The 25,594-nt window shown below is 41.9% G+C and overlaps 1 protein-coding gene across 2 annotated transcripts; it reads right to left on the bottom strand.

Annotated features, from left to right (window-relative positions):
• On the bottom strand, nt 1-11,322 carry LOC132334162 (F-box/LRR-repeat protein 21-like). 2 transcript variants are annotated; one of them, XM_059860000.1, is made up of 7 exons: nt 11,196-11,322; nt 7,842-7,963; nt 6,280-6,420; nt 3,339-3,788; nt 2,516-2,638; nt 1,861-2,032; nt 1-723 (listed from the first exon to the last, which is right to left on the bottom strand). In XM_059860000.1, exons 4-7 carry the CDS (start codon nt 3,708-3,710, stop codon nt 80-82), a joined length of 1,311 nt encoding a protein of 436 aa, XP_059715983.1. In that variant the 5' UTR covers nt 3,711-3,788; nt 6,280-6,420; nt 7,842-7,963; nt 11,196-11,322; the 3' UTR covers nt 1-79. The 2 variants fall into 2 exon arrangements, with proteins under 2 accessions (XP_059715983.1, XP_059715984.1); XM_059860001.1 differs by having other exon boundaries at nt 7,842-7,937; nt 11,196-11,315.
• Nucleotides 11,323-25,594: the final 14,272 nt, after the last annotated feature.

The following is a 25,594-nucleotide window of genomic DNA, read 5'->3' on the forward strand; positions in this document are numbered from 1 at the left end:
TTTTCACATTTGATTTTTAAATTTTTTATTTGCATAGAAAGCAGCACCCCGATCCCACCATTTTATCCACACAGAGAATTTACCACGTTGGCATCATATCAGGAAACCACATCCTTCCAAGGTGTTTGGAGACTTCCAGATGAAGCCGATCTAGGCTGTAATCACTATCTGGAATCAGCACCTCCTCCATTATGGAAAGCTGAGTAAGCCTGCCCCCACACATCTTCACAAATTCAATAAAACCTCTGCAGGTGACTTCACACTCGCCCAGCCCCATGGCCGTCAGGTTCTTACAGCGCTCAGCGATCTGGATCAGTTCATCATCCAATGGCTGAAGTCCATTGGCGCACACGACCAGCTCGATCAGCCTGGGGCAGTTCATGCCAATGCGGCCCAGCATGGCCTTGCTGACTGCACGACCGAAGTACAGGTGTGTGACAGGTGTTTCCTCTCTGAAGAAAGCATCAAATTCATCTTCATACAAGAAGAAATACATGACAATGTTGACTTTGGGGGAGTGTTTAACAAGAGCATCCCAGCTCTGCTTTTTAATGGTGTGAAATTGAACTTGTCCGGGATTTTCACTCACGACGTCAATGCGAAGGTGCTCGAGATCAACGTGTTTTTCACTGGAAAGAGCCAGCAGCAGTTCATCACTTAATATGTAATAGTTCAAAGCCAGCTCCTTAAGTCCATGGCACTGATCAGCCACACAAAGAATGCCTGAGGAACAAAAAAAAATTACTCTCTGAAATGAAAAGTGAGTATAAGCACAATTGTTCTCTGTAAAGTTGGCTTGAGTTTTCATGCTTATATCCAAACCCCATGAAATACCCAAGTTCCAGGTATCCACAACCTTTTACAGAGTTTTGGCCATTAACACTTCACAGTAAAAACACAAGCCACATTCATCTTGGATCTGCATATCTCCTCTTTGCCCCTTCCTATGCAGAATTTCCTCAGCTTTGAAGAAGCGACTGAAATCAAGACAGATTAAGCTCAAGTTGCTGCCATTCACTTCCCCAATACTCATTCCTTCATCTTTTGACTATTTAAATCACCACCACCCAGTTTAACAGCTACAACCTTCTGTGAATTAAGACCTAAATAATGTTAACTCCTTCCAATCTGCTGGAATATGAAGAACAGTTCATATTAAGTCATCTTTTGTGGACTCCAGAAAAGAATATAGGAATAGACCAGACCCAGACTCCTTTTTCCCAGCACTAAGGTTTCAGGAGAAAAGAAAGTGAGAAGGGACCCTGAAGCCCTCTGAACTTTCAGCAAGGCTGTATTTTGAAGGGAGTGAGTCCTTCACCAACCAGTGAGGAAGTCACCACTCACAGATCTGGACACATGAGGGCACTCTGGAAGCTGGAAACACGGTCTAACACCACAGGTTTCTGAAATTTGTACACACTCTCAGCACCTTGCAAAACAATTACTGACAACTGTTATAATCTCCTTTATTCCACCAAGCAGTGGCTGATTCATGGATCAGGGATTCTGTGGTGTTCCCACAGAACACCAGTTAGTTAAGTTTACAAATCTGCACACACATTAAGGAGCCATTTGATTACCCTCACACAGTAAAGCAATGAACAGCACATCCTTTGAGTATGTGTGAAAGGCTTGCACTAATTTTGAAGGCCTCAAGGCCTATCATCAGAGGTAGCAAAGCAGCTGGAGAAAATGAAAAAATATCCCCAGGATTCCAGAGGATGAAGTCAAGCGAGTAGAAACCCCACCTTCATCAACCCAACTCATTCACTAACAACCACCTTCTTCTTCACCTTCCAATTGTCCAAACTCAAGACTAAGTCAATTACGATACATTTTTCACATACGTTCAGTACTCACCAGCAGGTGAAACATGAGGACAGCTGCTCATTTTTAGTAGTTTTAGAGTATCACTGTTGTTAGCAACAAGAACCTTCAAGGAAGGATCATCAAGGGGTGTGTCATCTATCTTGATTGATGATAACGACTTGGAGTTCACAAAAACTACTGTCAGTGCTGATGCAAAATGAGCCTATTCAGAGAAATTGAAAGAGGGAAAAAATTCCTATGAAAAGATGAGCAAAACTTCAGTGCTTTGACCTCACATTCTACACAGAAAGTACAAAAATAAACACTTCCCATGGATCCCCTTTTTCATGTAACAAAGAATTATTTCAAGATAAACAGATGGGATCTTTATTCAAAAGCATGCTGCTGCATATGACAAAATTAACCTTACACTCATTATTTATCTACTCTGATTTATCATTTCAGTATAATACATTGATAACTACAGGGATAACTGAATACAATGATGAGCCTGAAGTATCTGGAGTTTTTCTGAAGAAAAAAAAAGAAATGGCCTTCAATTTCCACAAAGTAATTCTTTTGTTATTGCAAAGTAACTAGAGACTGTTTCATAAAATTGCCATCAACTTAAGAACAGAACATTAAGAAAGCTAAAGTGGTTTAAGAGTGAATTAAAATATGCTAGTTACAGTTTGTAGAACTTTACCTTAGAGACATTCATGAAGCTTGGTTTTGCTGTAGAGATCAAACCTAGTGTCTTGATAGAACAGTTCACCAACTGAGAAAGGATGTCACAGGCTGCTTCTGCTGACTCAGTACTACTATCAACCTATAAAAGCAATTTTAAAATAGTGAAGTCATTCTGCAGTGTTATTTAGAAAACAGCACCATGGATATCCCTGACTGCAGGTTCCACATCTACTCAGCTCCCCACTGCAATCATCACGGGCACAAAGTGCAACACTGACTGAAAATTTCAAGACCTGAAAGAGTTCAGGGAAGTTACTATTAGAAAATTTTCTTGAGTGTGACTGCTGGGTAATTCTAGTATGAACACATACCTTAAATCTAAGTCTTGTCTTCAAATAACCTCACGTTACCACAATACTGTTACAGTGCTGGTGCTACAATACACAGTGATATGTAGGCACTTTTTTAAAATGCCAATTTTTAGAGCCCAAAAAAGACTTGACAAAGTCCTTGCTCCAGCAAACGTATCCATTTTATCTATATGGACAACTTCTTTGCATCTTAAATTATGAAATTATTCAAAATTTGTAAGCCTGGAGAGTAACTGTGAACAAATCTCTTATTTTGCCTCACCTTCCACCTCTGTTTCTTAACCCTGCAGGGGTTAGAGTGTACAAAACTGAATGAAACTGTCTGAACATGTGGAAATAAAATCTTGCGGTAGTTGCATTTTTAAACATAAGACTTCCCAGGTACAAGCCCTAAGGCAGCTGACACAGAACAGCTGCATCCCTCGTGCTCAGTGACGTGCCACTGACCCAAGCTCAGCCACAGCTTACCTTGAAGCTGACGTACTGCAGATGGTCAGCGTGCCTCTTGATAATCTGCTGAATGAGATCTGGATGTGTGGACTTTAAATAAGAAGTGGCTGGCTGGCTAAGTTCAAATTCAAACCTCCTCCAGAGATCTGGGATGTGAAAAACTTCATTCCACCTTCGACAAACAGAAGATGCCCTGGCTCTATCCACTAAAGTCAGGAACTGAAAAACACGCAGGATCACGTGGTGTGGAAGGCTGCCCCAGTCCATTGAGGTGCAGGGATCAGATTCCCCAAACCCTGAGCCATATAAACTAGTTTTCTGTTTTTTGCTTGTCTGTGATGTTCCAGGAGCTTCAGTTCCAGCCACCACCTTCTGCCCAGCTCTCTTCATGGTGGAAGTTTCAGAATGTAACAATTCAAGGTATTCAAACTACACAGGTTTCTGAAAGGTCTCACGTACAACAGGTCTCTAGAAAAACACAGGAGATTATGGGAGGAAGGGAGAAAGACCAGTGGAAACACAGTAAGCAATAACAAGTTAATAACATTTAAATACAGCACATTATTTTGAAAACAAGCACATCCAAATGTCAATATCCAGGGCACAGATGTTGGCAAGGACCTTCTCCTTCAGTACCTTTTATTTTGTACAACTTGGATGGAATCTGGAGAACCTGGACTTGTTAATTTACCAAGTGTAGTTTCATGTAGCAGTATTTCATAAAGTACATAGTGTTTTGTAGGGATCGAGAAGTATTTAAAAGCAATTTAATTCACAAGTAGAAAATGGATTGTTTAAATTTCAACTCAGTTGGCAAACTATGGAATTTACTCATGATCTCTAAAAAAGGTTTATCAACTAGAAAACATAATCCATAAACTCCTTTTAAAAACACAGATAAACCTAGAACAGACATGTTCAGAAGAGTCAGACTGAAAAGTTTTACCCACCTTCCTCAGTTTGCTTTTTTCCCAAGCAGACAAAAGTGTCTGCATAACTAACAGTAAAAAACTTCAGAGGCCACTTATCAAAGCAGGGCAAAGTAACTGAGGTTCACATGCTGTTTTTCAGCAGGAAAAGGACAGTGACCTTGGAAATCAGCAAACTGCACAGATCTGCTTCAGCAAGGGACATCTGCCCCATGAGCCAGAGCTCAGAAGAGCAGCATAATAAAAAAGCTCTGCTTTCATAGGCTGAAGCAGTGCAACCTAACCAAGTCCATTCTAGACTGAACTCTGTTGTTCAGCCAATTTTCAACAACTGGTTTTGCCACTTCATTTTAGTAGAGGCTGAAGCCCTTTCTCAAATGTCCCACTTAGGTCATCCAGACCTTCTCTCTTCCCAACCTGTGTGAAATGAGTATTCTCAAACCATACATTTTTCAAGGAAGAACAGAGCGTATTATCTATTTTTACTGAACAAACTTCCATGACAACCCCCACAACTTGCTTTTTCTGGACTGAAAATTTTCCATAGTATCTTTATTATGGGGGGAGGGGGAAGGAAGGGAAAAAAAACCCCCACAAATCTGTGTATTGCAAAAATGGCTGCCAAAATACATACTACCCTATCAAAAATTTATCTGGCATTTTCCCTAACCCATAAAACTTGATCTGTCTGGCTCATGAGTGTCTGATAAATTCCATTTTTATGAAAAAAAAAGCATGTGCATTCTTTGAAAAACTGGAAAAAAAAAATGCAGCCAATTTAGTAAGGGCTGTTCATACGACCAGCTTCACTACTGCTTGACTTCCTGACAAATCATCTTAATCACCAAGGAATTTATTTTAGCAGTTGCTATACATATTCACCCAGTCTATTTAAATTTCCATTAGTGACTGGAATCAGCATATGCAGACAGATAACCCAGCAACACTCTTTAAATCATATTAAATAATAGTTTTTCTTCCCTGAGTAGATACATGGCTTACACTAACAGTGTTACTGATGTAATGAAGATGCAGGCTCAGCGTGAATAAACATTCTGCTACTAGACCATCAAGTTATCATCTACACAACCATGTTTTATGACTTTAGACTACTTTAAGTCATTCAACAAATGGGCATTCCAAACCATTAAGTGTGGATGTAGTAATTAACCATTACAAAACTCTCTCTTTACAGTTGATTGCTAAATTTAGCAAAGGCTAAATACCTTTTGAGTCAAATACACCTGTTGTTTTTCTTCCTCCCTACTTGAGAGGAATTACAGACTTGGCTGTTTACTACAACAAAAGTCCAGAACAAAAAAATGAAATTGAACACATGCTATTGTTTGAGAAGCTTCTCCTTGCTATTGCTATTCTCATGTAGATCTGCAACATCTTGGTTAAAGATAGACTTCTGACAAAAATGGAAATTTCTCCTAACTTTCTTCAAACTTGAACTTCATGGGTGCTGATTTGGCTCCCACAAGGAAGCTCTGACATATGAGAACAACCAGAAAGGGCATTTCCTTAAACCACAGGTCAAGCTACAGACCCGACGCAGCACTCCAGATGTAGGAAGAGATGCAGCATGGTATTGCTGGTATACACAGCAACTATGCTCTGCCTGCTGGAATTTGGCCAGAACTTGTTCTTGTTGCTACAGCCTTTAGAAACTGCTGTCTCCAGAATTTCTATGTTTAGAATTCTGTACTACAGTCCTTTATATCTAGCAAAATGAATTCCTATTATTCAGCGTGGGATGCAAAACCAGGAAAAGGTTCCATTGGTTATGCATTGTAACATTTTTAACAAACATGAAGCCCCAATATTTACTGCAAAAATAAGAATCTTTATTTCATTCTGAATCCTTATGAACAGCATGTATTTGAAAACACAACTGAAGTTGGCTAAATGACAGTCCCATGTGATGTAACCCAAGCAGCATTCAAATGAGAGGTTTACACACAGACAGACAGACAGACAGACAGACAGACACACACACACACACACACACACACACACAACCCTACCTCCAAAGAATGTGGAGGTTCCTGTCAAGTTACCAGCACCTTTCTGGTATCTGAACATCCATCCCACTGTTGAGTCATCCTGTATGTGCGCATGGATTCCTTAACCAGAAGGCAGGGACGGGTCCCAGAAGATGAACCGACCTGTGAAGCCACCAACCAAAGAAAAATTGTTCTGCAGTGTCTGGGAAAGCCATAGAGAAGACTGACATCAATTCTGGAACAGAGACTGGGACAAACAGAACCCACTGCTCTGACGGCAGATGTGGAAGCAGAGCAACAAAATGTAACAAGCACATTAGTTTTACCAAACATTATCTGAAAAATATCATTTAACTAAGGGGAAGGGTAACTGTTGGCAAAAAAATAGCTTTTCATTATCTGCAGTTTTAGTCAAATAAGCACTCTGTTGCAACACAGATACACCTCTGAATTCTCATAAATTACCCAAAGAAAACTACAAACCTTGACAAAAAATGTTTAATTTTATTCAGCCTATAAATAGGCTATATTTTTTCAGTCTATACCAAAATGATGTGAACCAAAAGTTATGCTTAAAGACAGGACCTCTGATACTTTGACATTTAAAGACTCTTGATATTAAACTTTACTCACTTTTACTCCGAAAGTATGCTTACTGCACCATGATAATCTTGACAATAAACAAAAAATTTTGGCTAATTAAACTGTATCTGGAAAAAAATATATCAATAATGTACAAATACCCTCCCACATACTAATGAAAGAACAAACCTGTATCTAAGTATGACAGAGTATCTTGGTGCACTGTTAGAAAATAGACCCAAATCCCCCATATCCCGTTACCAATTTTACATTATCTGAAGATACTTTAATGGAAAGCTACAAGAACAGCAACACTCACCTCACTAAATCATGACAGATTGTAGAAACAGAAGATGTTTAACAGGTATTGTGTTCAACCAGTTAAAAACATCTACAGAAATCTTCCAATGCTGAACTTCTCGATTTTTCTTTAAAAATTGGACAAGACTTTAGATTCCCCCAGATCATATCATCATCTTTACAAAAACTACCCAGTTAATACCAGCTTTATAAATGCTAAGCTTAACAAAGGTATAGTATACACTATTTACGAATACATGAGAAGTAGCCCCCATCTTCCACACAAAATCAAACTCAAGTACTGCAATCTGTGCAAGTAATGCTGCTGCTCAGCTCACACACCAGAAAATTTAGAGCTGAGTAGTCACGCTTGTCTATAAAGAGAAAGCTGATACTCATTAGTAACTCTGTTTGTGGGTGGCACCTGAAGAAATCTGTCATTTATGGTGGCCTTGTACTGCACAGTCTGCAAGTATCACGTTCCCTCTCCTGTGAAGTAAGCAGAGTCTGTACAGCACACAGAATTCATTTTCATAAGTACTGTCAGTGTCTAACAAATAAAAGGTTTATAATGCCACATATAAACAGCATGCTTAAATAACATTATAACTGAGAGCACAAAACACTGAGATGCAATTTAAAGATTCAAAAGAGAAGTGTATTAAGTTTATAAACCACATATTTTGAAGCAACTTTCTTACCTAAAGAATTCTTCCAAGTTGCAGTAGGCAATAAATGAGTGAACTGAGGCAGCTGCAGCCATGGGGCACTCACATGCATCTGTCTGCTTTCCCCTCCTGTCCAGATAAAATGCCACAAAAACCTGTGTTAGTTTTGGAAAAAAAAAAAAAAATTCATATTACATCCAATGCAAAAATGATGGGGAAATACACTGACATAAATTTATAAATTTTCTTGCTTTTGGTAAAGGAGCTTGAGGGGGATCATCTTAACACAAGGTAGCTTATCCAATAATGCAAGTACTATCAGTGAAAGAAACATGAGGTCAGATTAAGTACAAAAGTGATGGGAAACAAATGTTGCAACTGCATTTGCATTTACTGGTCAACAGTACAATGTAAACAGCAAGTTATTCAGTATTTGCATTATCATTACCACTACTACTGAATCTTGGTAAACAACACTGTAGCTACTAAAGTAAACTAAGAGTCATGAAAAACAGAGAAAAAACCCACCCAAATGTTTTTTCCTGCCTTCTTCCCTTCTGTGGCAAGGCTGCCTAATGGCCTGTGATGAACACCCAGAGGCCACATGGCTCAGCTCCCCCCCACAAACGTGAACAGCCCTCGCCAGCACCTTCCCAGGTCTGGCTGCAGTCACACGGCAGGAGCGGCTCCCGAAAACAACAGAGCACCCAGCCCGCAGCCACCTCCCTGTTTATGAGCTCCCGGCACCCAGGTGACAGCCCGGGCCACCTGGCAAGGTGCATCACAAGGTACTGCATCAAGGGGTTCAGATCAGAAGTCTCTCGCCTCCCTCCACAATATTTCCTTCTAACATGACATTACAGGTACGTTTATGTTTCAGTCTTTCATCACATGTAATCATCCAAAGCTTTTACCCCATGAACATCATGAAAAAAATTATTTTATAAAAACACAACAAAACCCTGAAATCTTTGTGGTGGTAAGCTTTACATTACTTTTACATACCCCATCATCACGGGGGTGGGGGATGAGTACCCTTCCACCTGTTCTGAAGTCAGATTTCAGTATTCTTCCCAACACCCCTCATATGGCCACAGCCAAAAGTAATTACTAACAGTAAACTGACATCTGAAAATCAAGGAAAGGACAGTAATATCCTTTTATATTAATAATTGTATCAAATATAGGTAGTCAATAAAGACTATCTACAATGCTCAGCAGGCTTCTGAATTTCACAGATGGGACCTGTAACAGCCAAATAACCTAGAGTACCCCTGAGGAAGAGCGCTTCTCTTGAACAGACCTGTCCCAAGACCCTTCAGGAGAGAAGGAAGTTCATACTTTTACACTGCAGATAAGAACTTGCAGAATTTCAGACAATGCATTAAAAAAAAAAAGTTACTGGAAGTGCCTGTTAGCAATAAAAACATAATCAGGTGTACATCCAATGTACATCTGAGTGTCTTAAGGCCAAAAGAACCATCCAAAGCAATAAAAATGTTAGCTTATGTAAGCAGAAATGTATATAATATTACAGTTATCAGAGATGGAATCAAATACAAGCTTGTTATGCAAACAACAGTGAATTGTTATCTAAGATAGTTATCCAAATGATTATCAAAGATAAACAGCAGCAACAGAGTCACTGAAATGAAACACTCTGATAACTGCTGAAGTGCACCAAATCTATTAATATCCTCATTTGTATAAGCAAAGTATCAAAAATTGCTGTACGTCCCCCATACAGCTCTACCTGTGATCCAGTATTTTGACAGCTGCACATTATCCTACTCAAACTACCTCAAATGCACTAAAGCCATCGGGATTCAGAAAAAATCAAGTTAATTAACTGTTTCTGCAACTTATCCTGCCAACAGCTGGATAACTTCAGCTAAACTAGGGCATTAAAACCTCTCCCGTGGCATGGGGGCTTGGTGGGGGATTTGAAAAGTGGTCAGCAATGGCTCTGTTAAACAAGCCTTCAGTAGCTGTTCACTACGACTCAGGCTACAACATAAGTTCAGAAAAAGGCTTCATTACTGTAAACAAACTTATCACAGATTCAAGTCACAAAGAAGTAACTGCTTCCTCTGATTTCTATATTTTCCTTCCAGTTCTTAACACCGGGACTCAACAGGAATTAATAAAACACCATAAAATTCTAGTAGAAACAGTAGCAACCAAACATAAATGCAGCAAAAACTGAGTTCCTGAAAAAATAAAAACCCTTCCAGATAACCAAGCTTGGAACCATTCTGGGATAAAGCTGGCATCTTTATAATTAAGCTTTAACTTTCTAACACCTGGAAATTAATGTTTACAGACCTGCCTTACACGGCTGAAATACCGGTCCCATTAATCACAGTGTCTTTAAAGAAATTGCAGTTCAGTGACAGCACCCGAGGCCACCCCCTCTCCACGTCAAGGAACTCGGAATTCAGAGTCTGTCTGGGGAGTAAGAGCTGCACAGGGCAGGCAGCCCGGGAAAACTGCTGCCACCACAAATTCAACCACTGTGTATGGTGCAAAACATAGGTAAAAAATAAGTTTTAAGCCAAATTCTCAGATGATCTAGTCCTTCAGGATGATGAACTAAGAGATTAAGCTTTTTCTTCATCTAGGGCATATCAGACTTTTAATGGATGGCATTTTTGCTTCTGAAGAGGATTATTTAGTTTTTTTAATCAGTCCTTATTTTTCTCAAAACTGAGCCTCTGACTCAAGGGATTTGCCACATTTTTAGTACGTTTATGACAACCCTCAGAGTTCTAAAAATAACCATATTCAGCTGAACATCTTAATGCTTGCATTAATCTTAACTGAAAAAACATAAATGCATTGCCACATTTAGTACTATTTTGGTGGTGAAATTTCGATATTGGACTTCTACTAATGCATTATTTTTGGAAGGAAGCCACCGCCCTGTGCCCAACACCCAGGACCCCTCGTTTTACTCAACGACACATCCGAAGCTGCACAGCTCTTTAGAAAACCCTCTCTTGAGGGTTCACCTACACGCCCACAGCAAGATTGAAAAACAATCGTTACTTCCATAGGTTTTCTTGAAACCTTCCCACCCGACTTTAACAGGCACTGAAGCTGTTTACAAGGGAAAATCAGTTCCCAGGCACCGCGCTCCCGCAGCCCGGTGAGAGCTCCCGAGATGGCACAAACCCAGGGCACCGCACACCGAGCCCCTCACGAGGTTGGGCGCTCAGGGAGAATTTAAGTCTCCAGGGGCGGAGTGCGCCTGCCTGTCTGTCCGTCCGTCCGTCCGTCAGTCTCCGCAACCCGGGGTGCCCCCGCGGCCTGTCGTCGTCCCCCCCCCCCCCCCCCGCCCCCGGCCGCCGCGCAAAGGCCGATCCCCGCGGCCACCCCGCCGCTCACCGCCGCCGGTGCGCGGCTCCCTCGCAGCGTGAGGCCGGGCCGGGGCGCCGAGCAGGGGCAGGGCAGGGCCAGCACCGCGCTCAGCCCGCAGCGCCCGGGACACGCCGAGGGCGGAGCCGCGGCCCCGCCGCCCCAGCGCAGGCGCCGGGCGAGGCCGCGGGCGGCGGGCATGTGACGGCGGCGCCATTTCGCGCCCGCCGCCCTCGGCCCGCGGTAAAATGGGGGGGCGAGGTGTGGGCTCGGGACCAGCAGTGACCGCCGACAGCCCCGCAGGGCTGGGGTCTGCTCCAGGCCCTCAGAGCAGAAGGCGGTTGGTTCCCCCTCACTAGGCCTCCATCTCAGAGTCATTTAGGTTGGAAAAGGTCTCTGTGATCATCGTGTCCAACCTGTGACCGAACACCAACTTGTCGAACACACTGTGGCAGTGATAGGAAGGATGTGTGCTCATGTTTTTCCAAGCAGTCCCATGGGTGAGGGTATGGGTGTCAACATCTTTGAAATAAGTCTTAATGTTTCTACCCACTTCAAGCCACATTTGTGTTACAGAACCCGGAGGGTTTGACTCCTGAAACAGGCAAATGGGTGCTCACAAGCCCGAGTTTCTGAACTCTGGGATAAAATTACAGCTTCAAGGGAGGATATGTGGTAGGCAGTTGGGGAAGGCTGTACCTTCCTAGTGCCTCAGCTGATGGGGAAAAGAAGAAGGCAACTTGCATTCAGGAGTTTAGGATAAAAGGAGGCTGCACCCTTCAAAAGCTCAAGAGAAAGACGACCCTGCAGGCCTGTGCCCCAGTGGCCCCTCTCCCTTTATTGGAATAAAGTTTCAGGGCTCTTCTCTCTCCTTCCTGGAGGCTGGCTTTTCCTAGTGTGATTTTCGGTACAGCACTGAGTGTCATGTCTAGCTTTTCCTTTAACACCTCCAGGAATGGTGACTCCACTGGGCAGCCTGTTCTAATGTCTAATGACATTTTCTGGGAAGAAATTCTTCCTAATGCCCTAAACCTCCGCTGGTACAGCTTCAGACCATTGTCCTTCCTCTTGTCCTGTTGCTTGTTGCCTGGTCACTGATTCCCACCCATCAGGCACTGCACCCTTCTGTCAGGGCCTTGTAGAGGGCAAGAAGGTGCCCTTGGAGTCCCCTTATCCCCAGGCTGAGCCCCACAGCTGCCTCAGCTGCTCCTGCCCAGATTTGTGCTCCAGACCCTGCCCCAGCTCCATTGCTGTTCCCTGGGCCCGCTCCAGCCCTGCAGTGTTTGTGCAGGGAGGGCACCAGAACTGGACAGAGCCCTGGAGGTGTGGCCCATCAGTGCCCAGTACAGGGATCAGTCCCTTCTCTGGTGCTAATGGCCACACTGTTGCTTATACAGACCAGGTCCCATTGTCCTTCTTGGCCACCTGGGCACACACTGGCTCACACTCATTTCCTGCCACGTGTATTTTCCATCATTTCCTGACATGAAGTGCCTGCAAGCCCTCATCATCCTTGAGCTGGGCAGCCCTGGCCTTGGAAACTGCCCCATGAGCCTCTTCCAGGGGCTGCTCCCTCCAGGCAGAGCCATCCCCTGCCCTTCCCGTGGGAGCTTGGCATAGAATCAGAGACTCAAAGAAGGATGGTGTACGAGCAGATATTACTGATTTCCTAGCAATCTTTTGGCCAAAAAGGGCCCTATCCTGAACAGCAAGGCTTTCCCTGCTTGCTGTGTGTATCCTCTCTGGGGCCTCTCCAAAGCACCCCACTGAGAGAGGGCTGAGCACTGCATCATGCCCAAACTGCAGATGGCCAAAGTATGCCTTTTAATTTGTTACCTAAAGCATAATTTAAAAAAAACCTTGCAGATTTAATCTATGCAGACACACTGCATAACAGTGCATCACTAATCAGTGCTGCTTTATTCTTGTCGTTATATCTTACTGTATCTGAACAATGGAGCTTTTATTATCAACTGCAAAACACTTGCAGCCACGGATTTCCTGGCTCTTGCATATAGCAATTATTTACCAATAATAAGCCTTCAAATAATTTTTTTATGAAGAGGTAATGCTAAACATGTGCAGCATTTCCATCGTAGATTATATCTGCCCTACGTAAAACCAAAGCTGGCAAAAGTTAACTGACTGTTCGTGTGACCTCAAAATACATTTTATTCCCACACATCTAAAAGCCTAGAAAATTAGCATGTTGAAAGGCTCATGAAACAACCTGAAAGGAATATTTGTCATCCAGTCACTGTGACATCTTCAAATTCCTCAGTTCCTCAAGTCGTATTCAGTTTCCTCAAACAGAGAGACAAAATGCACCGCACTCTTAAAATCAATATAGTTTGGAAAATCTTCCAAAATTACTCTTACCTGTATGGTTCTTGACTGCTTTATTCAGAGTTTACAGGAAGAAGGAGATTAGGTTCCAGGTATATTTTTCAAGTATTTTGTCCCTAGTAGATGATTTAAAACTGATTTTTTCAGTATATACTGCTATGAAAGCCATCTTCAGCTTACCAGTTACTCTCTGTAGACAGTAGTAGAGGATAGATTGTAAACAGAGATTAGTGCAGATTTGCAGCTACTATCTAAATCCACCAGTCATGGGTTTCTCTGGTGCATTGCCAGTAACCTTTGGGCTGCTGTGCAGGAACAGGTTCAAATGCATCTTAGACAGATTCATATAGGTTAATCTCTGAGGCTTTCTGTATAGAAGAGTTTCCTGTTTTGATCTGGTCTAGCAGAAACACATTTTATACCTAACTTAAAATGGACAAGTATAAAATAGTATAGAAGAATTCTATGTATTCTATAGCTGTAGTCATTACTGCTCAAATGCTTACAGGTGTATTCAAATTAAAAAAAAAAATCAGCTATGGATTTGACAGTACTGGAAGGAAATAGGCACAAACATGGGCCCACCCAGGAGATTCTGTCTTCTACTCATACCCCAGGGGCCTGACACGGAGCTTGGCATCTCCAAATCCTTCATGTCATACACAAGATGCAAAGATGAAGGGAAGCTGCATCACTGGATCATAGAAGCTCAGTACCTGACACAGGTACACTGCACACAGGCTTTCCTCTCCTAAGCCCTGCTGCCCACGTCAAAGCCACTCACAGTCAGGCTTAGCCTTCCTCCTGTGGTTGCCTCTCCTCAAACCAGATTTACAGAAAGATACATCTCTCATGTTTATAGTGTTTACAGGAATGCTTCGCGTAGTAATTCACACAGGTTTCATAATACATACTCTTTCTGCACTTTGATCAAGAATGATATTCAAATTTTTTATCACCAGGCTTTGAAGTAGTAATCAAAAAAAAACGGTTTGAATAAAGCCACGAGTTAATTAGTGTAAGAAAGGATTCTGGAAATCAAAATTTCCCTGAGACCAAAGACTGAATAATGTGTCAATTCAGAATCAGTATGCCGTGAACTTGAAAGCTTTGCAAGGACTGTGTGAAAAGTCTAGAAATTATTGACCATTTCTTAACTATTTTTTAACAGACAGACTGCAAAAGTGAGAGGAGAGAGTTCAGAAAAAAAAAAAGGAAATTAGGATGTTTATTGTAAAATCAGGCAGGAAGCCATACAGTACATTGTGCTGTACAAATCCAGTTCATACAGAGAGGTCTCAAAAAGAAAAAAATACTTTTGAAGAATACCCTTACTTTGGCATAGCTGAACTTCATTGCAGAACTTACACATTTTAATGCAAGCTCTGCTTCATTTTCACTGTGATCATGATTCTGACAAATCCACATAACCAAAGGACACAACTCTTGGTTGAGTGCTGTCTTCAACTCTTGGAAGATTGCAGAGGAGGCCATGGTGCTATCTTTGGCTGGAATTCACACAAGCCCCATCATTTCCATGCTGAAGGGTATTCAGGGTCAGTCTTAGCTTGGCTCTGAAAGCAGTTGCCTTTGTATCAGTGTACTGAGCCAAATAAGTCCTATGTTGTACCCATTCCTTTTAAAAGTTTAAATATCATTCTTAATTTAAAACCCAAATGACTTAAGCTTTGTTATCAAACTCAGCAGTTTTATCAATTTAAACCTAACACTGCAGACCGGTGCAGTGAATGAGACTCATGCCCAGAAAGTGGGTTAGTATGTTGTGTTTGCTGGAGGCTCATGAGCTGCTCTGCTAGACACCAGCTGCTGCACAGGTGGGCAGCAAGAAACAGCCTGTCTTGGGAATAGAAATCACCCAAGTTATTTTGTGAAAGTTTCTAGTGTACACACTGAACCTGAAATACAATTAGGAAAACAATGGCTTATCTATATGCCTCTTTGCAAAAGCCTTCCTTTATAATTATGAGGTAAAACATGGGTTTATATGAGCAAATCTTCATGAGATGCACTTTTAGAAATGCAATAACAGTTTAATATTGTCTCTCCAGAAATAAGAATGACTCACTGAAGGGAGTTAACTCTAGGTGTGTTGCAATCCAGTCCAATCCCATTGTTTAATTATGTGATTCTATAAGGTGTTATATTACGGTTCATATATATATATATATATATATATATATATGTATATATATATATGCTAGACAGACATTTTAGACAAAATTGTTAATAGGTACAGTTAACAGTGCCCATCAAACTGCACAGCAAAACAGGAAAATTCTTGATAGAGGTGCTGTTTGTCCTTTCTGTGGAAAGAGCCAGCACAAAGGTGTATTAATAGTTTATAATTTGTCTGAAAATAAACTGTGTGGAGAAACTGCTGTATTCTTGTGGTGTACTATAGGCATGCTGTTCAAACCCCATTGGGCCACTGTGTTTTATTCTTTATTTTAAATATATATATATATATATACATATTTATAATCTCTGTCTAGCAAAAACTCCAGTTTTTCAATCATTAACTTTTTGAAGAAGGTTCCAGTAAGACGAGGGCTGGCTGAGAGCCAGGTTCTGGCATCCAGCTGGGCAGGGGTCACCACCCAGCTCAGCAAGGCAGGTCCACAGATGACAGCCAGGTTCAGCCACATCATGGAGCAGGTCCCTGCAGGTGTGGCAGGTCCATGGTCAAGCCAGGTCAGGATTCCTGGCCAGGCTAAGGGGTGGCAGTGCCTCCTGCTTTGCTCAGGGAGGGATTGATGAGCCAGGGCTGAGCTTAAATGGGCACCTGGGGCCCTGGGGCAAGTCTGGGGGTGAGGCCTGGGCTGCTCAGGGCTGTTGGTGCCTATGAGGTTATTAATGTATTAGTGCTGTGACACTTTCAATGAGTAACTGCCCACTAATCTGTAAAGCACAGGTTATTTGATCCTCTGACTCAATATTGTCTAAGCAGAGTTAAAAATAACCTGCCAGATAATTCAGCTTCTGTTTTTTGGTGTTGGTGTAGAGATCACAGTGTCTGGCCTGAGTAATGAAATCCTCTGAAATGGTCATATCCACTGAGGTTCTGATAAATGTTTTTGAGTTGAGCACACAAAAAATTGTCTTTAAGATGCCATCTTTAATACTTTTGGTTCTGATTACCCTCTTTATTGGTAGGTGCCCTTCACACTGAACAAACACAGGCCTTAGAGAACTAAGACTGTCCGTAGCAGGTAGCTGAAGATCTGATCAGAAAAATAGCTGATAAAATACTTAATAAGTCAGCACCTGATGCAGCAAACATTTTGAGCTTTAATACCAGAAAAAGCTTTGTAGTTTTATAGCTGAGTTACAGCTTGGCAAAGCCGCTTATGAAGCCTCCAGAGCCCTCTTTGGAAGACCTCAGAGCAGGTAAGAAAATTTTGGCCAAGGATGGTACAGACATACAAGACCATGCTTCAGATCAGAGGAAGGGATTCAACAACTGTGCAAGTTACCCTTCAATCCTATATTGCAATCTTTATGTCCTTATCTTCTTTTTCTGCCATTGCCAAGTGCTGGGGTTTTTTTTTTTCACAGATTTGAGAAAATCTGTTCACCCAATTGACAGGAGGAGGAAGTGGGTTTGTTGCAGTTCCTGTGCCAGGAAGGGAAATTCTAACAACAATAAAGGTTATAGAAGGGGTATCAACCATTTACCTCCACCTTATTTGGATTTTATCTTTGGGGCCTAGGATTCATGCATAGATAAAATAATATTTTCACTTCAGCATCCTTATCTTGCTTTTTAATTCATTTTACTGTCAGCCTTCTTCACAGACATACTCCTTTTCATTCTTTTCTGTACTATACATAGATGGTGGGGTTTTTTTATTTCTTTTTACTGTTTGAGCAATGGCTGGTGAACAAAAAAAATGCAAAACTGATGGATTCTCTGCAGTTTGCATGTTTTCCTTTCTCTCTTAATGTGTTTTTCTAAGCACATTCTGTGTTCTTTCAGGTGTTGCTATAACATCACTTGGTCACAAGAGGGAACTCGCATATCTGTCTCTGGGATTTATTTTTACATTAGAACTTGGAGGACTCTGCAGACTGATAAAGAGATACTAGGATATGCCTGTATTTATATATTCATGCCTTTTAGTTACCAAAGAAGGGAAACTCATAGAAATAAAGGACAATAACCCTGGCAGGTATGACAGTAGAAAAGAGCCTTAGAATAGCTCAGAAATAGCTTTTTTATGCTCATGGGTATATATTTACACTCCTAGATATATGCTCATGGGTTGTGGCTTATCTCTGTTCCCACTGTGCAGTTCTGTAAATCTCAGAACCAGTAATAATGGTATGAGGATGGAGCAGAACATACTCTATCCATCAGAGCCTGACCAGCAGGGATTGTTTCTCACCAAAAAAGTTTGAGCAGCCCTTTATTTGAGCTATCTGCTCTTCACCTCTTCAGAGAGTCATTTGCTAGCCAAAACTTGACAGTACTTGGGATCTTTTCCAAAATTTGTGGTATTTAATGTATATGAATATAATTTGGTTGTTAAATGCATTTGCTAAAGGAGAAGACTCAAATACTAATAAATTTCCAATTTCTGCTAGGTGCCAGTGGCAACGTCATGGATTGTTATCCAATATGCTCAAGGTTCATATTTCTAAAATGGATTAAGTTATAAATCCAGAGCTTTCTAACCTGACAACCAATGTTGTCCTCAGAACTTGGTGTCCACATCTTCCTACACTGGTGTTCCCAATCAAGCAATTGCCCAGGAATCCTGCTATTGTATTTGCAGGTTCCTCAAAAAAAAGCGCATGTTGAATCTCCCTAATAAACTGAGCACAGTATGGGAGCTTTTCTTTGAACCTTGCTGCTGCTTCTGTCCAGCTCCTGGAGAACACAGCCCATGCACAGCTTGCACTTGAGGATCTGGGTTTGCTGCTGTTTGAGCTATAGATGCTCAGGGTGGCTGGTTTCCTGGGAATAGGAGTCAGCTTCCTCTGTGACCATGGACCCCCTTGTCTCACCCCTGGGGTGTGTCTGGTCCCTCACACATGTTTGTTAAGCACTGCTGTCAGATTGTAGTGGCCCTTTGGCTTATCACATGGCAGTGAAGCACTGCAGTCCCACTGGAGCAGGGGATAGACCATCAGGTGACACTTGTAGCACTCAGGCAAACTGCTTGGTTTGTCTGTCAGGTGCATCATGTCCTTTTTGGACATTTTCCATTTTGTCCTGTGACTGTGTGGGTTCCTTAGCTCCCTTCAAGTGTTATTTCTGTTCAAGTGCTACCCTTCAACTGCAGCCTTGTGGAGGGCATCCCCACCATGGCTGGAGACACTGCTGGAGATGCAGGGGGTGTTGGGCTGCACGTCACTGATGTGTTGCAGTGGATTTGGGGCCCTTTGAGAAAAGAGGTGTCCTGCACCAAAGGGGCATTACTTGAAGAACTACTACATGTTTTGGGATCTGGGAGAAGATGTTTGGATTCAAGAAGCCCAGAGTTGATTCTATTAAACTGGTTCTTGTTTATTCAGTGAAAGCCACTAAGGATAAAAGTCAGCTTTCCTAACCTGAACTTGCTTACGGATCTGTGAATCACAGTTGATGTCTGTCAGTTTGGATAGATAATACAGCTCCTGGTCCTGAAACTTCTAAGAGAAGATAATACATAAGTAATCATTATCCATAATCTCTACATCTGATTTATTAAACAGTCTAATTACCTATATAACTGCACCACACCTGCATGCCATTATCCTATTAGTTTGATTTTGTGGGATAACAGTTTGCACAATCTAATTTTCAAAGTCTTCAAAGACTGGGATTAGTCCAGAAAAACTACAAATAATTTTAGACCTCAAGCCAGGTGTAGCAGCCAAGAGCATGTCTCATGCTGTTAGAACTTACCACATCCTTTGAGAGGAGGAGGCTCTGAGGGGACCTTATCACTCTGTACAACTGCTGGAAGGAGGGTGTAGCCAGGTGGGGGTCAGCCTCTTTTCCCAGGCAACCAGCTGATGAGAGGACATTGTCTTAAGTTGCTTCAGGGGAGGCTAAGGTTGGATATCAGAAAGAATTTCTTCCCAGAAAATGTGATTAGACATTGGAATGGGCTGCCCAGGGAGGCGGGGGAGTTACCATCCCTGAGGTGTTAAAGGAAAGGCTGAACATGGCACTCAGTGCCATGGTCTGGTGACATGGCAGTGTTCAGTTACAGGTTGGACCCAGTGATTTCAGAGATTTTTTCTAATTTAAATGATTCTGGGATTCCATGTGTGGTACCAAAACCTGGATGTGGGCACAAACACTGCTAGAAAAGGGAAGAAAGACCCTCTCATGGCTGTATCTTTTAACGGCTATATTTTTGTGTGCAGCTGATTCTGCTGTTGGTTTGTGTCTTGATATACTTTTAGATGCCCTTTACTGGTGTGTCTTTTTCTAATATATACAGCCAAATTACAAGCCTGGATAGTCCTCCTTGGAAAAGAGTGTGTGTTACTTTTGTGTCTGGGCTGTAGCTAATCTAATCCTTGTGGATTAATCTGCAATAACTGGTTTTCCAGCTTGATCGGGAATTTCAGTAGGGATGCCTGCAAATTTGTAGCGTGAAGTATAATCAAAGCACAGCAATAGCTGAGCTTCATTTCAAAATGGAGCCAGAGAAGTGCCAGCTGTAGAACCACATGACAGGTTTGCTTGATTCCAAGAAATTTTGGGGAAAAATTGAATGGGAACAAAAAGCTTGTACTCTTCATTATTTCTCCCAAGGTTATCTCAGAACACCTCATTGAAAAATAGGAGTTTTTCCTTGGTTTTCAGTTGCTGGAAATTAACAAAATTTCTGGAAGTTTTCAGTAAGAATAGAGTTTTCCAGTAAGAACAGATAGGTGTGGCTTGAAAATAGCTTTGTTTTGAGACACAGACATTTAAGATGAAAGGATTCATCATAGATCCATTATGTTTACTGTGTCAGATAAGACTTGTAAGGAGTGATAACTCTGCCAGATTTCCTTTCATTACTGATAAATCTGAATGGATAAAACTTGCTGCCACAAGTACTTACCTGGGTGTTGATTGAAAAGATACCTTTTGTGAATGTACTTGGACTTGGCCTTTGTGATCAGAAAAACTGACAACTTGTCCAAGTATCATTTAATGATGTGTCTAATATCTAATTTCAAAATACACTTAATTAACTGAGGGCACCCAGTGAGGGTGCAGTCTCATTCTTCTTTACCCTCTCCCTCCTGTGTGAAGAGTCGGATGGAAAATGAACAACTGTTTTTGGGTGGGACAGTTTTCCATCCCACATAGCCCCCTTTCCTGCATACAAAACTGTTTAGGTGCAGCCACCTTGTTCCAAAGTCCCAGGCATTTTGTAGTCACCCCATCACCTCCTGGGGTCAGTAGTAGCAAAGGTGTCACCTGCTGGTCAGTATTTTCTAATCACTGCTTCCTTGGAGAATTTTTGGAGCTTCTGTTTTGATATTATAGTCAGCCTACTTGCCAATAACTTCAGACACTTTGTTTATAGCAGGAATTCTGTCTTCATTTTGACTGAGTACATTCTAAATTACTTCATAACCTATTGGTATTTAAGGGCATGACCATTCCTAGGACTTGTCATTTGATAAATATCTCTAGTATCAAACCAGTACCAGACTAGGCTTCTGTATGCCTCCATGGCTAGTGCCTGATGCATCTCCCATCTGCATACCCAGACAGAGGTTTTGCTCATGAACTTGGTAATAGTTCTTCTTCTTTATGTTAAATAAGTATAAAATTAGAGTAATATAACATTCTCTGTTCATTTCTGTAGCTGGTATTGCCTTGCTGTCAGCAGTCATGGGGCTGACAGCAGAGCATTCCTGCACCTCTTGCTTCTGCTTCATCCTCACTGCTCTACTGCCCTTGTGGGTTTCCCTTCATGCAAAGGGAATTCTCAGAGCCTGGGGATCTGGATCCCTATAATCAGTTTGTTCCAGTGCCCAGGCTTTTTCTACCTACTGGACCTCTGCAGGAGGTAATTAGCAAGGAAGAAAGTTTTCAGCAGTCATGGGAATGGTCTGGCCTTCCAGTCTGACCCAGGGTTTGGCACAGATAAGCAGGGGCAGAGTGGCAAAACCAGCAATATTCCAACAGCAGCATGGAACCCAAGAAGTCTGTTTGATTCATCAAAATCAAACAGATTTGATGAATCTGAGGTGTTCAGGGCAAGGTTGGACAGGGACCTGAGCAACTTGGACTCATGGAAGGTGTCCTTGCCCGTGGTGGGGGTTGGAACAATATGAGCTCTAGGTCCCTACCAACCCAAACAGTTCTGTGATTCCCTGATTCTTGCCACTCCTTTTTTTCCTCATCTTTATACTCTGTGTTAATCAGGGCAGTATATTGAAATATGCAGAATATGTGCTATGCTCAGATCTCTTCTTAATTCCACAAATATCAGTAAGAAGATTATTGGAAGGGTGAAGCTGAATTAAATTATCCTTCACTTGCACATCTTGCCCTCATTATCAGAGTGTGTGATGAACAGGGAGACTGTACTTTAAAACTGATAAATTTCTCTTCCCTGTTCCTCAAAACTGTTGTACAACTTTTGCTGCCTGTCAGCCATCAGTGAAGGGTTTATTGGACCATAAATGCTTGTTCTCTTAAACCCTTGTGGGATGTGCTAAAGCAAATGGTCTGTAGGGTACTTGCTTCTGAGTAGATGACAACAACTAAATGAATGTTTGCACTTTTCCATCTCTTTGAATACCACAGCCTCTCTTTCTATGTGCTCTATATTGCTGAAAATCCCTTGTGGTCAGTAGGGATCTTCAGTTTCGTGCTTTCCTTTCTATTCCGTTTTACTTAATTGCATGATGTCAGGCATATGGAAGTATGGCAAAATGAGAGTGAGAAACTTTGTGTCACTGTGGAACAATCTTATCAGTGACTGATTTATATCCTGCCTGAAGTCAATGTTAGACAAAATATGTCTCTTCTCTCCCACAGGCTGCTTGCAAAGTCAGAACTATGCAGATCACTATCTTCATCTCTTAAGTCATGATTTCCCTCTTCTTTTGCTCTTTTACAATTCCAGTTTGTGGGGAGTCAGGGGGAACTCCCCTCACTCCTGGGCTTTTTGTTGACTTATTGGGAAATACTTACTTAGTCTGAAATTTATCAAATTAAAAATAAGCAATATGAACACAATGAAAAAATCAAGGGCATCTGTTTTCTTGTGAAGTATCTTGATGATGCCGGTTCTAACATGAGTAAAAAGAAATATCACTGGTGTTATACACAGAAAATTATCTTTAAGGTAGTTTTGTACTTACTGATTTTTTTAATATTATAACCTGATATAAGCTTAGGATTGTATAATGTGTAACTTCTCTGCAAGATTTAAGATAGCAGAAGCAACTTAGACATGTTGCTCATTCATAAGCATCATCGATTTTTTTTTGTGTGATTCACAAAATAAAAAGGAAATATTGCAATCATGACATTGTGTTACTGAAGCTTTTTGCTTTCTCTTTTCAGCTCTTCCACTCCTTTGTTACCTGAACTATATCTGTATCCCAATAGGAAAAAGACAGCCTTTATCTTGTATCTCATAACAGTGGTGTAAAAATTCAGGATTTTTACAGATGTTCATGGAAGATGACAAAAGATTTTTCTTTGAACATGTGCAATTTGTGCTATGGAGTGTGTCCATGAAGATGCTGCAATTTATAGATTACTGTGGTTGCTTCCATGGCAGATGCCCCTAAAGGTCCTGAAGAATCTTTAGTGCTCACTATTGGAGATTTTTCAGTTGATTGAATCGAAAGTGGGAGGCCAATAGAGGAGATAGGAAGGGAGCTGCAAGTACCTATGAGCAGGTAGAGGTTTATCTGGGACCGGGAAGTGCAATTTCTTTGGCTTTAGTCTTCCCAGTACCACCTGATATTGTTAGTATGATATAACTTTATGTGATATTATTGAGTCTTGACAATGTTAAACCCTGGCATGTGTTGCCAGGGTTTAACAAGCAAACACTGCCTGTCTTCAGAATATTGCGAAATGCAGAGAGATGAGTTCTCCATCTTAACAAACTATTTTCCTTACTTTTCTGTGAAAAAGAAAGAAGAGTGAGGCTTGTCCACATGCCTCAAGAGGGTGTCGTGAGGATAGCCCAGATAAGATCAGCTTTCTTTTATGAGTATGCAAAGCTGCTCTTATATACCAGGTGTGATTTGTGGCTGGGAGCATTTCAACAGCAGCCTGTGCCTCTCCTTCCCATAGCATGGCATATGCCAGACTTGTTCTTACAGGGGTGCAGGAGATTAAGGGAAGAACAACAACAAGTCAGATGCATTGGTGCAGTTCTATTGCCTCCAGAAATATCTTCAAAAACAGTTTTCATTTGTTTGTCATTGGAGACAGATTCATATTAGACCATTGGCACTGCTCAGGGCTTGGGCTTGTCCTGCAGTAGGTCATGGAGTTAGGTAAAATCAGGGATAACAGACTGCAGCACAAGAGCTTTGGCTCTGCTGCTGTACTTCTGCCCTGGTAAGTGTCCTGGCAGAGACTCCAATACATAACGCTGTCCTAGCTGGGTTTCTGAAGACAACATTACAAGTTTTGCAATATCCATGCTGCTATGTGGATGCCCAGACTAAGAAAATTCTACTGTGGAACTGCAGATTTTGTGAATGGGTTTCTGGCTGACTGTTGACAGCAACAAAACCCTTCAAAGAAAGAGTTGTGTGCAGGGTGCTGCAGCAGCACTGGGAGAATTCCTCTTGGATGAAGAGCAAAATAGCTTCTCAAATGCCTTTGGGTCACTCTTAGCATACAATTTTGCATTACTTCATGCTAAAGAGGAAAATACTATAGTTGTGGTGGTACATGGTATGGAACTGATCTGTGCCTGCCCAACACTGAGCTCTCCTGAGCAGGCATTCCTGAAGAAGGAGGTGCTTGGTACATAGATAATGGTGTTACTTCCCAGTTTGCAGAAAATAGCCACTCCTATCCTGCATCCTCAGTTACCAAGTGCTTCTATCTGTGAAATCATAAAGTAAATTGTCCAGCTTGTCTCCGAGTTTCCTGTATCTGATGTGAGGTGTAGAAACAAGGCAAGTGTGGAGCTGTGCACACTTGAAAACAAGCATTCACCCTGCCTTGGGCTCCTGGGCAGGTTTGAAGTGCTGGAATAGGGGCTCTTTCCCGAAGTCACTGTTGATTATCAATTAATAACTGTCAATCTTTTCCACAATATAATTGACTTGTGCAGACAAGTTACCTTGCACATGGAATGTCTGACCTTCTTCACCTCCCCTGTCCCCCCTGCCCTGGGCCACATCCTCTCTATCAGAGCATGAAATGACACATCCCTCTAGAGAGCTGCAACAGACAGATAATTGAGATAACAGAAGAAGGTACTTGTTACGGTAATTAAGTAACTCAATGGATTAGTTGCCTTTTGTTTTCATCTGTCAGTTTCCAATCCTGTTGAGTGTCAAACGCGAGAGTGAGAGGAGGTCCGTGGGCATCCACTGGGTCCCAGATCTGCCAGGAGCCAGCCCAGGGTCAGCTGAAGGAATGTTCTGGTCTGCCGAGAGACATTCAGCCCTGCCCACAGCCTGCCCTGGGGCTTGCAAAATCTTGCAGGGTGTAAGAGTCCTGGGGAGAAGAGCTGAATATGCCTGTTGCGGGGGCAGACAGTGAAAGTATTTGAGGATGAAGGACTGCCCCATTCCTGGACTCACAGGAGCTTGGAGAGGTCACCAGTGCAAGCAAACACTTTGCAGCAGCTCAGTGGATTCCATGGCAGCCGGCAGTGGAGCTCTTATTTCAGGTTGCACAATCCTGCACTCAATGGTTATGCACACAGTGATCACTCCTCTCACGCAAGAGCAAACTGAGGCATCAGATAATAGATATTTTGCAGATGTATCTCCTGCAGTTTAAAAGTTGGGTTTTTTTTTTCAAATTCTTGGCAAGAGTTTCCTGTTACTGTCTCTTGACTGGAAGTTGACTGACTATATTCCACTCTTGCCAGCTTATGCTGGACAAAGCTAAATTTATTATGTATCTTTTG

This window comes from Haemorhous mexicanus, chromosome 15 (genome assembly GCF_027477595.1).
Source record: "Haemorhous mexicanus isolate bHaeMex1 chromosome 15, bHaeMex1.pri, whole genome shotgun sequence".
NCBI lineage: Eukaryota > Metazoa > Chordata > Aves > Passeriformes > Fringillidae > Haemorhous > Haemorhous mexicanus.

Excerpts from the sequence above, each read along its gene's own strand:
- LOC132334162 (XM_059860000.1), bottom strand. The coding sequence starts at position 3,710 with ATGAAGAGAGCTGGGCAGAAGGTGGTGGCTGGAACTGAAGCTCCTGGA. Across the intron at positions 2,639-3,338 it reads TGCAGTACGTCAGCTTCAAG|GTTGATAGTAGTACTGAGTC; the intron begins GTAAGCTGTGGC and ends TTGCTTTTATAG. Across the intron at positions 2,033-2,515 it reads GCTTCATGAATGTCTCTAAG|GCTCATTTTGCATCAGCACT; the intron begins GTAAAGTTCTAC and ends TTCTCTGAATAG.